Below are 17,958 nucleotides of genomic sequence, written 5' to 3' on the forward strand. Positions count from 1 at the left end.
TCAACTTCTTTTGAATACTACTTTTTCACATTGGGAGAGTGGTCGATAAGAGATAGTATGTAAAAAAAATCAAAATAAGATTTTGTATAAATTAATAATGCCCACAATTACAATTTTTTTTAATAATTTGAATTTAAAATTGTATTTATTAATTGATATATTAATAAATTATCAATTCAAAAAGCTTTTTTTTTTCTATTAAACCAATATAAAATTAATAAAGAAAACAAGAATCATACAATTTTATCATTTCAGATAAATTTTAATTAAATAATTAATTAAAGGGGTATGTTTAAAACAATGTCAGAGAAGTGTTTCTTTGTATGTAGCAACTTCAGGACAATTAATTAAAGGGTATTTTTTTGTATACCTCCATGCATTCTTCCTACATCTTAAGTGTAGAAAGATTGGATAATTTAGAAATACATTCTATATTTTATAATACATTTTAAATAATATAATCTAAATATATTGTAGATTATATAAATCAGAAATTTAAAAACATATTTTAAATTATATAACTTAGAACATATTTTTGAATTATAGAATTTAAATGAAGTAAAATGGAGAATATGCTTGCGAGTTTTACCATCCAAGCATGTGCAGTAGCCCGTGAAAGTGAAAGTGCAGGAAGAATCGAAATATGAATAATTTTCCATAATTAAATGTTTTCAGTTTCATAAGATCCCTTTAGAAAGTTCAGTTCAGATCTTTTAGACAAATCCAACTTGTGGGGTTAGAGGCACAGCAAGAGAGAGAGATGAACACTGTACTTTCACCTTCAGCGTTTACAACGTTGTCCAAAACCTATGTTTCTTTTTGTCCCTTATTTTCCAATTTTTCTGTTCCCTCGTCTTCCAAATCCTCGCACATTGAACTTCCCCGCAAAAGGGGTTCTCAAAACACTGCACTTCGCTGCAACTGTAGCATCTTGCCCGGCGGCCCTGGCTCTGGTACATTATTGTTCTTTCTCGCTCTTGTACTGCTAGTGATGTTGCTGATGTGTTCTTCAATGATGTGAAGAGGGTTTTTATTTTTTTAATATCAAGTTTTGTTTTCATGGGTTGCTGCTGTTTGAAACAAAATTCACCCTTTCTGCTGTTTCTAGTAGCTTATGTTGTTACAGTATTATGTTTTTTCTTTTCTTTTTATTCGTTTTGATTTCACACATGCTGAAGGCATTTAAGAATTGAGGATTGGATTCGTGGGGACTTAGGAATTACAAGAATGTCCATTATTTAGGGTGTCTGGTTGTCTTTTTGCCTTTTAGATTTTATAAATTTTTTCGTAAGGCTGTTTTCAAAAACTATTTTGTGGATAGTAAGAGACGGGTAAGAAGATGCAATACTTTTAGGAGAAACGAGTATCAGAAAACTGAAAGTAGAAACCAAAATCAGCAAGATGTTTTGGTTTTTTTTATTTTAAAACTTAGAAAAACGCATTCCTTTTGAAAACAGTTTTCAAAATATACTTTTTTGTTTGAGTTTTTATTTTAGAAAATAGAAAACAATTTTGAAGAATAGGAATCAGACAGACCCTTAGACTAATAGTAATGTTTCACATAGTATATTGGGTTAATGATAATCCATTCTCAAGGATTTACTTTTTCAAATTTGTAGTTTATGTTTACATACTGGTAAATAGTTCACTTAAAATTCTCTATCTGTTAGGTGTTTTATTATGTTTTCTTTCTCCAGCTAATAAATGACTGAATTATGCAGGTGACAGTGATAGCAGCAACAGAAGTATCCTGGATGCATTTTTCTTGGGAAAAGCAGTAGCTGAAGCTCTAAATGAGCGCATTGAATCCACAGTTGGTGAGATTTTGAGCACCGTCGGTAGATTGCAAGCTGAACAACAAAAGCAAGTGCAGGACTTTCAGGTATGGAGCTGTTTAAACTGGCATTATCTTGTGCTGGATTTATGTAATATGCTGTATCGTGTTTACCTCATGACAACGTAAATTGTAATACTTTCCTATTATTTTGTATGTAAGTCTATTAATTGGAAAGTGATAATCTGCTTAAAGATTTTATGTGGTAACATGATCCAGCACTCTCTACATTTTGGATGCTCTGACAATTAATGTTTGATTGTAACTAAACTTTTAGAGTATAGTTCAGCCCTTTCATTGGACCTTAATTTTCCAGTACAGGAAAACGTTTGTTATTGTATTTCCAATTTGAAAATGATATTATAGGTAATGAGGACTGTCAATTGTCCCAATAAACTTATTTCAGATTCCACTTGTTACCAAAATACATTTTTTTTATTTAGTCTGTCATCACTTTTGTACTCCAAGGTGTTTCGGGCTGTCAGGATTAAGTTACTTACCGAGCAGGATAGTTATGTACATGAAGACATATTGTTGAGCTATAGAATTAGAGTCATGCTGATGAAGAGTTGAGAAGATGAGTTGGAAAATGAAAGTGCCAAACAATTGGGATGCTGATAAACATTGTGATATAGAATAACTAGAATGTTGTATTCTTTCTAGACCAAGAATGTGCAACACTGCTACATTCTCTAAAAATTAACACAAAGAAGACAGAATAACTAAATAAAATAGGACAAGAAAGGCTGTTCTTTTCCTTTCTCCAAGTGCAACAATGTTTAAGATTGTAAACTCCACGTAAACAAGGGTCAATCTCTATTGGTTGTAATTTTAGGCAGTTTGAGAAAGAAGAGGAGAAGGCACAAATAATACAAAGGAAAGAACATAGAGGAGTCTTTGGTTTTAAACAAGGGTCAATCTCTATTGGTTGTAATTTCAGGCAGTTTCTGTAAGGAGAGGAGAAGACGCAAATAATACAAAGGAAATAGAGGAGTCTTTGGTTTTATAGTGGAAATTATGAGGGAGAGTTTACTATTTTCAAAATCAAATTTCTGTTTTGGAATATTTGTCTCCTGAGCACATATGGAAGTGTTTTTTCCTAGAACACATTTTGGGTTTCTTAAATTTGGTCTCCTGTGCACCTGAGCAGAGAAGTTGAAGCAAAAAACATTACCAGTTGTTTTCTTATTTTTTTATAAAAACTCTGTAAACAATTTTAAAAAATTAATAGATTTTGGGTGGGAAATTGATGAAGTATTGTAGAGTTGTTTTAGAAATTATTTTTTAACAAAGAAAATGAGAAGAGAATCAAACAAGTCACAATTCTCTTGGGGCATGAGGCGTAGAGAAGAGATTCATGTATATTGTAAATCTTTAATCTCTGACCTTTGATCATATTGAAACTGGTCAGAAGGTATCCGTTTGTAATTAAAGTATGACAGGCCCATAAATAAGAGGTATGAACAGAGAAGGAAGAAGGGAGATGAATGAGTAGTGAGTTGGGTTAACAGACTCCAAGAGTGAGGATTGAAATGAGATGAGAACAGGGAGGGACATGTGGCATCTGATGATGAAAAGAGAGAGAAGAAAGGCAGGGGAGGAATAATAGAAATGTCACCTTGCACGGGAAGGGATGTTGTAGGAGGGTTTGTAAATTGTTATAATTATAGAAATAAGGCACAAATCCTTTATAATCAGGAATAAGTAGATTATATGTATATTATTAGGAATGTTTTTATTTAATCCCATTATCATATTTTTATCATTAGAGGATATCAAATCTTCTCTATTTTTGTATTGATTCATTTTACTCAATAGAAATAAAGCACTCGTATTGTCTCAGAAACACGGTTGAATATCAATGTCTTTCACTTTCCTATAGTTTAACATGGTACCAAAACCTCTTGAAAACTGTGCTGGCCCAGTGGATCCATTGTATCTGGGAAGATTTATTTTATGCAGACCCTAGTTCACTATGTTCGGCGACACTTCTGATAACTTTTATAGCGACCGCTAGGTTAGGACAGACACTAATCTACACATTTGTCCAAGTGTTAATCGGAAAGTCACTCATGCACCCACCCTCACACATGTCCTTTTTGAATGTAGATCTGCCACCCTTGCTAATGTGTAGGATCATGTGCAGCGGTGACTGCCTTCTGGCCACCCATTGTTGTGTATGCCTTGTCCATCCAAAACACAACCTGGTGATTGTGGCTCCACTGAACTTTGTTTAGTGGTTCGATATGTGTTTCTCTGTCCTATGATTATATTATTATTATTATTATTCTTTTCCCAAATTTCAACAATGTCTTCTAGCACCTAATCAGCATCCAAAACAGAATCTCATATTTTCTAGGTATATCGTTCATATTGAGAAGATAGACTGGTTTAACTAATCAACTTGGGCTTCAGAAATCGAGTTATGGTCAAGTGGGTTAGGCTTCAAATTCCGTATCGTTTGCCAAATCTGTTCCTAAAAAAGAATGTGAACAATGGATGAAGATTGATGCTCAACTACATAGTGTTATTAAATCCACTCTCTACCCCTAACTCAAACCTAGTTTTTGTCCCCATGAGATGTGTACATCAATTTGGGGGTGAGGTCTATACCAATGGTATTCTTTGTTAAACTTCATGTCTTCTTACTCAACAAAATGGAGTAATTAAACTCAAAGGCAAACATCCTATTAAAACTATTTGGATACTTCTTTTTCACCATCATCTTCCTCGTCGTTTTTGGGGGAATAGTGTTGTAAACTTGTAATAACATGCTATCTCATTAACTAGAAATCATCATAACTCTTTAATGATAAGGTGTACCACCCTTTGTCTTTTTTCCTCATTCTCCTCTAAACAGTCTTCCTCCATGTGTTTTTAGTATGACATGTTTTGTACACAGTCTCATGCCTGGTTGAAATAAACTATCTCTTCAGTCATTCAAATGTGTTTTCTAGGGATATCATCATTCTCAAAAAAGGGTATTGATGTTTTTCTTCTGGTGTCTTTTTCTTTGAGCCTGTCCCATACTATACACCCATTCCTTCTAGTGAACTGTCAATCTTCTTTGACTTGGGATGCTTCTCTAGCCCCTCTTTAGGTATATCAATGCTGCTCTTTACTTATTGACAATCCTGCGTGAGACCTATCTTCGATACATAATGATATAGTGTAGGCCATGCCTGATCCTTCCTCGAGACTATCTCCCTGATCACGGATGTTGGTGTTTATACACTTAAAATAGGTCTTGATGGTAAAATTGATCATTATAAATTTCGCATGGCTACCAAAGGGTGCACACAAATCATGTACAAAATTACATTAAAACTTTCACTTTTGTTACCAAGATGACATTTATCTGTCTTCTTTTCTCTATTATAGCTACTTGTCACTGGACTCTATTACAACTTCTATGCAGTAATCTTGAGGAGGAAGTCTAGTATATTTGTTATTCAGGAGCAGTCATTTGATATGTATGACATCTTCATAGGTCCCTATACGGCCTTAAGCAATCATCGTGAGCATGGTTTAGGCAGTTTCAGACTGTCAACCAACAATTTCGAATGATACATAGTGATTTTGATCATTCTCTATTTTACCATCATTGTCCCAAGGATTTATCCACCTAATTGTATGTTGTCCAACTAAAACAATATTTTGCTCAACAATTCTAGACAAGATCTTGGACACTTGATGTATTATTTCCTTGGTATAGAAGTTGCACAATTCAAGGATGGTTTGGTCATATCTTAGAGAAATGTGCTCTAGACATTTAAGAAGAAACCAAGATTTTAAATGGTAAGTTTGTGGATCCGAGTGTCAAGCTTGTACTTGACCAAGGAGAACCATATTATGACCTTGAGAGATATGGACGATGAGTTGGTAAGCTAAATTACCTTATTATGACTCATCTAACATTGCATTTGGAGTGAGTGTATTAAGTTAATTTTGAACTCTCCTTTTCAAGATCACTGGGATGCAGTCTTGTGGATCCTAAATTATATTAAGAATGCCCCTAGAAAAAGGCCTCACTCGTAGAGGATAGGGAAATTGGATATTTTGATGTTGACTGACCAGGGTCATCAAGCGGTGTTCCACTTCAGGGTATTTTGTCCTTGTTGTAAGTAACTTAATATTGTGGAAAAGTAAGAAAGAAAATGTTGTGTCAAGCTTAAGTGTAGGAGCAAATAAAGGGCAATGAAGTTAGTTACTTGTGAGCTTATATGGTTAAAGAAATTCCTCATAGAGCTTAATTTTGAAGAAAAATCCCAAATGCGCCTTGTATGTGACAACTAGAAATCATTGCCCTTTGCTTGTAATTTTGTCTCTTATGAGAGGACCAAACATATTGAGGTAGATTGGCATTCCATAAGAGAAAAACTGAAGTCTAAAGACATCACCGCTAGATTTGTCAATTATAGTGAATAGTTGCCCAACACCAAGTTGATAAGAGAACGAAGGATCGATCATATCATAAGCTCCAACTAAGGGAGAGTGTTACAATTATAGAAATAAGATGTAGATCCTTTATTATCAAGAATATTTAGATTATATATGTATTATGCTCCAACTAAGGGAGTGTTACAATTATACAAAATAAGGTGTAGATCTTTTGTAATCAAGAATATTTAGATTATATATGTATTATCAGGAATATTTTAATTTATTGTCGTATCATATCTTTATTATTAGAGGATATTAAATCTCTATTTGTTGTATTGATTCTGCCTTTTTAATATAGATAAAGTACCTGCATTATCTAGCTTCTCACACATAGATTTTATATTTTGAAGTTGATCAATGCCTTTGCATTCCACTTTCTAGCTTCTACCACTTTCCATGTAGATTATATACCTGTCTGTTAGCTGTTAGAAAATAATAATGCTGATGCAGGAAGATGTGTTGGAAAGAGCCAAAAGAGCAAAGGAAAAAGCAGCACGTGAAGCTATGGAGGCACGAGGACTCATTTCAAAGTCTGCAGTTGAGACAAAAGTCACAGATTCAGGCAATTTCAAAACTTCAAATTCTGCAATAGATCCACTCACTTCTGTTCAGTCTACTGATGCACCCGAAACAGATTCTGAATCTGCCGGTGAGGAGACGCCTAGTATTAGTTCAATAAGTGGTGAATGATCCATCCTTGTGTATTTGGCCCTCAACTTTTGACTGATTTATACTGAATTTGCTTCATCTTTTATTTTCTCCAATTGAAATATAGTATCATGTTTGTAGATGCATAATAACTTTTTCATTATTCCATCTTTTTCTTCTGGATATATTTTTTTTTTCAGAAGAGAATAATATCAAATTCTCAATTGGATTGTCCTTGTCTGTTCCTCTTTGTAACAATTTATTTAACTGTGTTTTTTGAGATATCATTGACACTTACCATGACTATTCTAGTGACCAAGCTTAAAAATGTTGGAATATTACCATATACCAATGATAGTCTTCTATCTAATATTTGTTGTGGACGTGCACTTCGACCTTAACTAATGATAGAGCTATAGAGCTCTCATTTTCTTAGATACCAAGGTTTTTGTGAAATTTTCAACATTTGTTAGTATTTTCTAACATGATCTGCATGACAAAAGTCTCTACTAAACCGAAGGTTCAATGTTTTAAACCAAAATATCTAAAGCTTGGAAACGTGGATAAGAAAGCAGTATTAGTTTTATGAGCCTCAAGTAGAGAAGCTTGTTACTTGTAGAGTTATTCACTTGCCTCATCATGTTTATCCTTGTCCATTTCTATAGAAGATGAAAACGCAAGAGTTCACATTACTGTTTTTTTGCATGTTTCATACATATTGAATCCTTTTGGCAAGCCTCTGTATTTTTCTTGATGGGTGAAGATAGACACTGTTATTTTCTGTTTTTGCTATTTGAAGAAATTTTCAAATTCTGTCATATTCATCATAAACCATTCTTCATTAGTTTGGTAAAGTTTCTATAGAGCAGTTTCTTTCAATTGCTCTTCTGCTTCACGTTGCTTCTAGATCCATCCATCCAACACATGCATGCATTTTTTCTGCATTGTTCTCGTTTATGAACAAATTAAATTCAACTTGATCCACATGCACCTTCATTTTTCTGACCATGAGATTCATGAACTGTCCAAATTCTATGATTTCGTTGGCATTCATATTCACTTCATTCATCACGATTTGCAGCTGTTGGATTATTTTGATTCAGTGTTATGTTCAAATCCATATTCCACACTTTAAAAATACTACCCAATCTGAAATTAAAAAAATGTCTTGGATGAAAGGTTCCAGAAGTTATGCCTGAGAAACATAATTTTAATGTCATTCATCTTTCGGAGATTATAATTAAAAATAACACGAAAATAACAGGGACATTATGAATTTTCTTCCTGCAAACCCATGATTTCAAGCTGCATTCCCTTAAGTTTCAAAATTTCAATTTTAATCTTACGAAAATAAATTGATTATGGTGTACATTGAGTGCGTTGGTGTTGGAGTGTCTTAGAAAAACCAGCAAGGCTATGTAATATTTACAGAAGCAATAAAGGATGTTGAATCTTTGATGAAGAACAGAATCGTAAGAGAAGAAAACGAACATGGAAGATGAGAGAACTGAACAAAAATATTATTGAGTAGTAAAACCACATAAGTGCAAGAAAACCCTAAAAGGGATCTTAAATACAAGGGTGCAAACAGCATAAACATAAAAGTAAAACTGGAAAGGGAAAAAAGTCCAACAGAGCCCAAAAACCCCAAAAGCCCAGTTTTGACAGCCCCCCTCAAGCTAGGAATAAATATCTTTCATTCCTAGCTTGGAAAACAAAATGTTAAATTGAGAAGTAGTAAGGCTTGGTGAAGAAGTCTGCAGCTTGTAATGAGGAAGGAATAGGGAGAAGTTTGAAAAGGCGTGTGTTGAATTTCTCCCTGACAACATGTATGTGTAAATCATGCAACATGTATGTTATCCATTGAATCTCACAAGTGGTTATAGCAAGGGCACGGTATTTTGCCTCGGATGAACTTCTGGATATAGTTTGTTGCTTCTTGGACTTCCAAGATATAAGAGACTCCCCCAAATATACAGAAAAACCAGTTATGGATTTGCGAGTTTCAGGGCATGTAGCCCAATCAGAATCACTATATGCCTTTAATTGAATGAGAGATTTATTGTGTAAGAATATACCTGTGCTCGAAGTTCTTTTAAGGTAGCGAAGAATGTGCATTGTTGCCTGGTGATGCTCATTGGTTGGGTGTGAGACGAATTGACTGAGGTGATTTACTGAGAAGGAGATGTCAGACCGGGTGTTGGTAAGATAAATGAGACGTTCTATCAGTCGTCTGTAAGCAGTGGATTCTGCATCTCCAAGGGGAATGCCTTTTGTGGCTGAGAGTTTAGTATTGTGAAGCATTGGTGTGGGAGCAGAAGCGCATCCCAGCATGCCAACATCTTTGAGCAGGTCCAAAATGTACTTTCATTGGCTCAAGTGAATGCCAGTGGTATTACGAGCCACTTCAATACCAAGAAAATAAGTTAAATCACCAAGATTTTTAATATGGAAAAAATTGTGTAACAAACTGGTGATGGTAGAAATCTCCATAGGATTAGTCCCAATGAGAACGATGTCATCCACATAGACCAGCAGTGCCGTGGTGTGTTTGCCATCATGTTTCAGAAATAAAGAATGGTCAGCAGTGGAAATTTGTAATTATGTGAAAGTAGAAAGCTTGAGAGTTTAGCATACCATTGTCTACCTACTTGTTTGAGTCCGTAAAGAGATTTCTTAAGGCAATTAATGTGTAATAATGACGTACATTTTTTCTAAAAAATTGTGACTATTTATATATTTATTGTGGACTAATTATTATTAGGCCAGATTAGAGTTTGAATCATGACTAAAAACATATTACCTAGTATTTCTGCTACTTAGACTCGTTCATCTTTTTCTGATATTTTAGATATGTTGATCGTCCGGTTCCAACCAGTACATTTAGAAACACGAATTCTATTTTCTATTTTTTTTTATTTGTAGAGAAGTTAAATGTTATATATGTTATTTTTGTTTTTTAATTTTTAATTTTAGTTTTTAGAAGACGCAATCTTGTTTTTTTTTCAAATCCAAAAATCATGGAATATTACGAGCAATAACGGTGATGTGCTGCTTAACACATCATCCTCGAAACATGCACTGTTGGGTATGAATCAGGTTTGCAGTATTCTATGATTTTTAGATTTAAAAAAGTCATACATTAAAACAAGACTTTTATAAAAAAATTAAAAACAAAAAAATTATGTATATAATATTAAACTCATCTAAAAATAAAATTATATAAAAGTCAAAATTTTCAAAACATAACTTTTATTTTAATGTAAAAGTAAAATTTATTTTAAAGTGATATTTCTCAAATACAATTTTTTAATTTTTGTAATTTTTTAAGAATATGGTCGTTTAGGTAAATTAAAAAAACTTAAACCACTGTAAATGTAAAAACATAAATATTCCCACAACTTCTTGATATTTTCAATTTCATTTAATGTTATATGCTATGTTTTCAATTTCATTTAATGTTATGCTATTTTTATCAAATTTGATAGGTAAGGATAAATTTGGCTAAAACTCCAAACCGACAACCTTCATTTATTTAAGGATAAATTTGGATAGACAATTTTATCAAATTTGATAGGTAAGGATAAAAGACGTAAAATAGCACTTTTTTTTTTCTTTTTTCATTGACATCTTTTTCTCTCTTTTTATTTCAAATTTGCAAACTTTAAAATTCGAATACATTCTAAATTTTAGAATTTATAATATAATTATGTTTTTAATTTTTTTTAATTTAAAAAGCATTTTCTAAATTTTAAAATATATTTTAAACTTTAAAATTTGAAATATAATAGTATTTCGAATTTTAGATTTCGAAAATTTTACAAGTTTACAATTGTACCGGTATGGCCGAGATGCCGAGACCTGAGAAGACTTGGCCGAGAGGCCGAGACCTTAGAAGACTTGGCCGAGAGGCCGAGACCTTAGAAGACTTGCCCGAGGGGCCGAGACCTTAGAAGACATGGCCGAGAGGCCGAGTCGACCGAGAGGCCGAGACCTTAGAAGACTTGGCCGAGACGATCGAGACCACTGGAACATGGCCGATGGCCGACCCATGCCATGATGATTTGGCCGATGACCGACCCCTATTACAGTTAACGCTCAAACCAAGATCAGTGAAGCTAATCTATCATTAAGAATTAGGTAATGCAAACCTAAGAGGTGTCCACCTCGATAAATGGGCCCAACAAGGTAGGCCCACTAGAATAATATAAATAGTACGCATCCCAAGGAGTAAGGTATGTCATTTATCACTTTGAGAGCTGACCACCCGCTTTACTGACTTGAGCGTCGGAGTGCCTTCGCAGGTACCCCCACCATCCGGTGTTCAGCCGAGGCCGAGGGCCGAAGGAGAAGCAGGAGGACGAAGAGAACCTCAGTTCACTACCCAGTCATCTGACCGACCGAAGGAAGGAGAAGAAGACTTCAACAGTTCTCTAGGTCCATCTCCCTAGCAGGAACAACAATTTAAAAATATTTTTTTATTTGTTAAAGCTCCAAAATCAGCTGCATTTATTTTTGTTTTGATCTCAAATTGGTATTATCCGGTTTAAAATTTAAAATTTTGTTACAATTTTATTTTTTAAAAAATTAAAAATAAAATACATTTAATTTTTTTTTTATCTATTCTTAATTGATATTAAACTAATAAACTTTCCAGAACAATTTTTAAATATGAAACCCATTAACATTTTAAGATTGAACAACTCTTTTAAATATTTCTAATAATACGATTATTCACAAAAACTTATTTTAAACTTAAAAAAAACAGTGTAGTGGTAACCTCAACTTTATTTAACCTTTTACAATTCAAAATACGAACAGCTAAAATGTAAATAACTTTTTACTTGGATGTGAAATAACTTATGTGTTTACCTATAGCTGTGAAACTAATATTTTTCTAGAACACCTTATTTAACTCATGGAGAATCAAAGGATAGAAAGTGGAGAAGTTCTGGATTTTGCTGAAAATGTAACATGTCATTCGTAGTCAAGGTTATCCATGCTTCTATGCCATCTCCAACCTTTGTAGGCATCAAAATTACCACGTTTTTTATAGGCACTCCAATGGTGCGCACGTAACTTGGTTTTCCCCATCCAAAATCCGTCTCATACAACCCAAATCTCACCCAACTGCTAAAGCTATAACATGGAACACCCTTTTCTGACGCCATTCTTCTTGCTTCCTTCAAACCCTCAATCACCTCATAAAACTCATCACCCTGAAGCTTACTCACATAATTTCCATCAACTTTTCTTATCGTTTCCCTCACTCTCTCACCCAAATCACGCAACCCCACTTCTCCTTCCACCTCCACCAACGGAGACACTGCTTGTTGCCACAGATTTCCCATCGAGTGCTTCCCCAGAGTTGAGGCCATTCTGCTGCGAATGTTGACCGCGTGGGATACCATAGACGCCGGAAACTTTCCTTCCTCTGAACTTGCTTTCGCCGCTTCCAGTGATGATTTCCATATGAGTGCTGTCACGGCTTCAACACTAGTGGGGAAGAACTCTAAGCTCCCCACTTTTTGCTTCAGTCTGGATATGTTGGTCCTGTTGAACATGAACCTCTTTGTCACTATGTCTTTGTGGCCCACCATGCCACGAGTAATGTCCATTTCTATCTTCCTCGGCGGAAAAACCAGTGCCCCTTCTTCCATTTGAGGTGCTATCAATATGTTCTCTTCCTTTCTGCAAAAGTTCAATTTAATCACATAAACATTAAAAGATACTAGAAAAGTTCTTCTTCCAACTTCAAATCCAAATAATATTGTCTGGTTTGGAGTTTGATCACCGGTTTTGTTCTAAAAAATATATTCACAATTGGTTAGCATAGGGTTAATTACCTTCCATTACGGTTAAAGTGTATTTAAGCTGCACTAATACTGGTGTGAATATAGAATTCTCCAATGTAAATACCTTGAGGTTGCAGCCCAAGCGGTGAGGAAGGATGCTGCAGAGGAAGCGTCAGCGATCTTGTGGGAGAAGCAGACGGCAAGTGCAACACCCCCACAGCTGAACTGGTTCAACTGAACAACCATGGTCTCTAAGAGAGTATCCCTGGCAGGGTTGTAGGGATCCAATGGGAAAAGTTGGTTGATGCGGTGCAGGTGAGGGTTTTTGAGGATGGTTGAGAGATGAATGGGGAGTGTAGAGTGGGTGAAAAGAACGCCCTCATGGTTGCACTCAACGGTTGAGTTGTCTCTGAGGGTTCCGCAAAAGGGGTAATAGAGAGTGAGGAGTTGTGATAAAGAAGCCTTCAAGTTGTGAGATATTGTTGTGATGTCTGTGGCATCGGAAGCAGAGTAAAAGAGAAGAACAGGGACGTAAAATGGAGGAGCCAATTGGTCCAGAAGGGAGAGTTTGAAGTGTTTAAGCTTATTGGGTGGTGGAGATGATGCCTTTACTCTCTCCTTAGATACAATCTCAACTTTCACTTCCATATCTCACAAAACAAGCTATTGCTATGTATGTATAATAAGACTATGCTATTAATTCTTGCCTTTATATAGAGAAAATTCTTGCCTTGATCATCTGAATATGTAAAATATAAATAATATTTTTAAGAAAATTTTAGGTGGACCCCTTCAATTTTCCTACATCTATCTATGAAACACCTAATAAAAATAATCATGTTAGTTGTGATATGATGGCACTATTTATCTGAGAGTTATCAGGAGTCAACTCTAAACATTAAGGACGCGTCTAGTCAAGGAACTTTCAAGTTTGATGTGATCATGGATTCAAGAATACACATACAAGAAAGAGTAGTTACAACAGAAATGACAAAAGCTATAGAAAGGAAGAAATAAGTCCAAAAAATCCAAGAAACTTTTAGGAGAGGCTTAACTAGAAGCTTCAGGAAGTTCAGGAGATCTCATTTTTTTTTCTGATAAAAAATGTTTTGTACCGATTATATCATTTACATTATTTCGAGTAAAGAGACTCTAATTAAGGACAAATATGTACTACTATTGTTTGAAGAAGGAAAAACCATTTAATTCATGAATGAAACATATTTAATGCATCATCTATGTTCAAGTTTATCAGATAAAAGAAAGACCTCCATATTAGTTGAAGCTCCTCAACGGCTAAAAAATGATTCGCAACTTTGAGCTTTGTCTTAGAGTGTGACACATTTAATTTTGACTATTTATGTGTTAGCCTTTGTCTTAGAGTATAACGTTTGGTCCATTGAGTTCCGTTGCAGTATGACCATTGTCTAACACTATCTGTGATATTATCTTGTGCATCTGATGCATTCTTTTGCTCATAAGATTGTTTTGTTTTTAGTTTCGACTGTTCTTATCATTATAAATTTTTGTTATCATCAAAACATGTTTCTAATCTTTTACTATAAAATAATCTATGACTGAATCTTCGTAACACAAACATCCAAAACCAACTAATAAACAAATTAAGAAGTCGAGTATTGAAATTTATCTTTGACTCTCCGTACATTTTAAGACATTCATTTGAATTCTTGTAAGCCTAACCAAGTTTTCAAGAAATTATTGTTTCTATTCTATTTGACTTAGGTTATCTAATGATTGATCCTTGGATGAAAGTTGTTTATTGTTAGTTACTTCATCAAAATTGTTTACTCTCAATTCCTAGTCTATTATTTGTTTTTACTATCTAATCTTACATGCATGTGTTGAGTTTATAATCCTTTTGCCGTCATCATTATCTTAAATTTATTCATGGTTTTGAAAAGTAGTTAGTTCTTGGAATTCTTTTAACAAATAAAGTTTAAAATTTGGTCAATAAAATATAATTTCAATTATGTTTATCTAAATAGAAGCATGTATTTAAAATAGAAGAAATTGTGTATAACTTCAAGTTAAGTTCAACTATATTTTCTCAATAAACTATTGAAGAAACATTATTAATTAAATTCATTATTCTTAAAATTAACAAAAAAAATAAAATAATAAGCAACACTTTAATGCGTACAATCCACTAATTTTCTATTATTCATCCATTACTTTATGAATCTCCATCTATTGAACACTTTCATGCACCAACAAGAAGTAAGAGAAAATGACATCTTAACCTAAAAGACATTTCACTTCACTTAGAAGAGATTAGTTAATCTTGTAAATAGTAGCTATAAGATCATATCAGATTCCAGAGAAGAACAAAAATCACTTTATTCCATCCATATATATATATATATGTTCCGTGAGGTTTTAAGCATGGAAGAATTTATTTATGTAAAGGATCCACTTATTTAATCGTAAGCCACGTACATTAATTGATTCACTCCACGCAAAAAAATACTTATACATTTTTCCATTTGAAATAGAATTTGTTACAAATTCAGGAACTAGAAATTATATACTCTTTTGCTTTAATCATACTTGTGTAAAGCGACATGGATAAAACTCTGGCTGTATTATCGTGAACATTTCAAACTTTCTACATATTTCCTTCTCAGCGAAATATATATATTAATTAGATTAAAATAACATGAATCAAATATAAAAAAATAACTTAATTTTGTAAAAAGATTGTCACCAAATGGAATTAATAGGAAAATAATTCGGCACTAAATTTATTTTATGAAAGAAGGATTTAAGTGTGAAGTGATAGTAAACGAAAATTAACATGAAACATGATGATGAAGCAAAATTATAAAGCAAGTGAGAATGACTTCATTTCTGAACTTTTTCTTTCTTATTCCCATATATATCGCTAATTGTTTGGTTCACAATAATAAAAAAAAAACAGGAATGAAATTGAAAAAAAAAAACTTTATTAACTCTAGAAGACTCTATACACTCAACAATAACAAAAAAAAAACACAAGAATGAGATTGAAAAAAAAAACACTTTATTAACTCTGGAAGACTCTATACATAGTCTACTACAACATAGAGCATAATCTTTATATATAAAATTTAGATTAAGAGAATAATAAAAAAAACCACTTAAAACAATTCAGTCTAATAAATGTCTGCACTAGACGATCTATGACACTACTATTAAACGATATTCTACTTTCTTCTATCTGAGTATCTAATCACCTGATTAAATTTTCTATTTCTTGTACATTATTTAAATTCAATTATCACATTACCCGTTTCTTAAAAAGAGACCTAATATGTTGGAGTAAAATTTGTTAACATATTTGTAACATAATTATTTATATATAAGGATAAATGAGAAAAGGGAGGGGAATGATAAAAGTTATTGAAGATAAGATGAGGAGCACTAGCTACAAGAAAACTATTGACTTGTTTGAGAGTTAGTCATATATAATAATAATAATAATAATAATAATAATAATAATAATAATAATAATAATAAAATAATAATAAATAATAATAATAAAATAATAATAATAATAATAATAATAAAATAATAATAATAAATAATAATAATAATAATAATAATAATAATAATAATAATAATAAAAAATAATAAAAAAAAAAAAATAATAATAATAATAATAAATAATAATAATAAAATAATAATAATAATAATAATAATAATAATAAAATAATAATAATAATAATAATAATAATAATAATAATAATAAAATAATAATAATAAATAATAATAATAATAATAATAATAATAATATAATAATAATAAAATAATAAATAATAATAATAATAATAATAATAAAAATATAATAATAATAATAATAATAATAATAATAATAATAAATAATAATAATAATAATAATAATAATAAATAATAAAATAATAATAATAATAATAAATAATAATATAATATAATAAATAATAATAATAATAAAATAATAATAATAATAATAAAAATAATAAAATAATAATAATAATAATAATAATAATAATAATAATAATAATAATAATAATAATAATAATAATAATAATAATAATAAAATAATAATAATAATAATAATAATAATAATAATAAAATAATAATAATAATAATAATAATAATAATAATAATAATAATAATAATAATAATAATAATAATAATAATAATAATAATAATAATAATAATAATAATAATAAATAATAATAATAATAATAATAATAATAATAATAATAATAATAATAATAATAATAATAATAATAATAATAATAATAATAATAATAATAATAATAATAAAATAATAATAATAATAATAATAATAATAATAATAATAATAATAAAATAATAATAATAATAATAATAATAATAATAATAATAATAATAATAATAATAATAATAATAATAATAATAATAATAATAAAATAATAATAATAATAATAATAATAATAAATAATAATAATAATAATAATAATAATAATAATAATAATAATAATAATAATAATAATAATAATAATAATAATAATAATAATAATAATAATAATAATAATAATAATAATAATAATAATAAATAATAATAATAATAATAATAATAATAATAATAATAATAATAATAATAATAATAATAATAAAATAATAATAATAATAATAATAATAATAATAATAATAATAATAATAATAATAATAATAAAATAATAATAATAATAATAATAATAATAATAATAATAATAATAATAATAATAATAATAATAATAATAATAATAATAATAATAATAATAAAATAATAATAATAATAAAATAATAATAATAATAATAAATAATAATAATAATAATAATAATAATAATGGCACCGCGTGAATACCAAAATGTGCATACCTCACTCAATCCACCATAGCCCATCAATCTAATTAATTAGGTTTACGTCACAGCATCGATCATCAATTCCACCACATTCCTAAACTACGCGCAAAGTGATTTCGGCTACATGTATAACTATTTTTCACATATACTAGTGGAGAAATATAACTCTAAAGATAAAGATATGTATTAAAATTAAGATAGTCCACATAATTATCTATTTAGAAGAAGAAAAACATCATATATGTATTTAGTCCAAATTTATTTAAAGACAAATCAACTTTAATAAATTCACGTGACGGAAAAATAAATAAAGCATTTTCACGTGATTATTTATTTCTATTGCTATAGTTATAGTAGAATTTTACAATT

General features: G+C 30.8%; 3 protein-coding genes across 3 annotated transcripts; 1 reads left to right on the forward strand and 2 right to left on the reverse strand.

Annotated features, from left to right (window-relative positions):
* Positions 1–578: 578 nt before the first annotated feature.
* On the forward strand, positions 579–7,159 carry LOC137818256 (uncharacterized protein At4g13200, chloroplastic). The gene is made up of 3 exons (XM_068621557.1): positions 579–953; positions 1,722–1,882; positions 6,728–7,159. Exons 1-3 carry the CDS (start codon positions 761–763, stop codon positions 6,965–6,967), a joined length of 594 nt encoding a protein of 197 aa, XP_068477658.1. The 5' UTR covers positions 579–760; the 3' UTR covers positions 6,968–7,159.
* Positions 7,160–8,647: 1,488 nt separating this feature from the next.
* LOC137819088 (secreted RxLR effector protein 161-like) lies at positions 8,648–9,259 on the reverse strand. Its single transcript, XM_068622828.1, has one exon. The coding sequence runs from the start codon at positions 9,257–9,259 to the stop codon at positions 8,648–8,650; it is 612 nt and encodes a 203-aa protein (XP_068478929.1).
* Positions 9,260–11,695: 2,436 nt separating this feature from the next.
* Positions 11,696–13,411, reverse strand: LOC137818257 (stemmadenine O-acetyltransferase-like). The gene is made up of 2 exons (XM_068621558.1): positions 12,845–13,411; positions 11,696–12,616 (listed from the first exon to the last, which is right to left on the reverse strand). The coding sequence occupies exons 1-2, from the start codon at positions 13,366–13,368 to the stop codon at positions 11,842–11,844; spliced, it is 1,299 nt and encodes a 432-aa protein (XP_068477659.1). The 5' UTR covers positions 13,369–13,411; the 3' UTR covers positions 11,696–11,841.
* Positions 13,412–17,958: the final 4,547 nt, after the last annotated feature.

The sequence above is a fragment of the Phaseolus vulgaris genome, chromosome 10, assembly GCF_000499845.2.
Source record: "Phaseolus vulgaris cultivar G19833 chromosome 10, P. vulgaris v2.0, whole genome shotgun sequence".
NCBI lineage: Eukaryota > Viridiplantae > Streptophyta > Magnoliopsida > Fabales > Fabaceae > Phaseolus > Phaseolus vulgaris.

Bases quoted from the DNA above. Each gene is read 5' to 3' on its own strand.
- LOC137818256 (XM_068621557.1), top strand. From the start codon at position 761: ATGAACACTGTACTTTCACCTTCAGCGTTTACAACGTTGTCCAAAACC. The intron at 954-1,721 runs GTACATTATTGT...TGAATTATGCAG, and splicing joins GCCCGGCGGCCCTGGCTCTG to GTGACAGTGATAGCAGCAAC. The intron at 1,883-6,727 runs GTATGGAGCTGT...ATGCTGATGCAG, and splicing joins AGCAAGTGCAGGACTTTCAG to GAAGATGTGTTGGAAAGAGC.
- LOC137819088 (XM_068622828.1), bottom strand. From the start codon at position 9,259: ATGCTGGGATGCGCTTCTGCTCCCACACCAATGCTTCACAATACTAAA.
- LOC137818257 (XM_068621558.1), bottom strand. From the start codon at position 13,368: ATGGAAGTGAAAGTTGAGATTGTATCTAAGGAGAGAGTAAAGGCATCA. The intron at 12,617-12,844 runs GTATTTACATTG...GAACTTTTGCAG, and splicing joins GCTTGGGCTGCAACCTCAAG to AAAGGAAGAGAACATATTGA.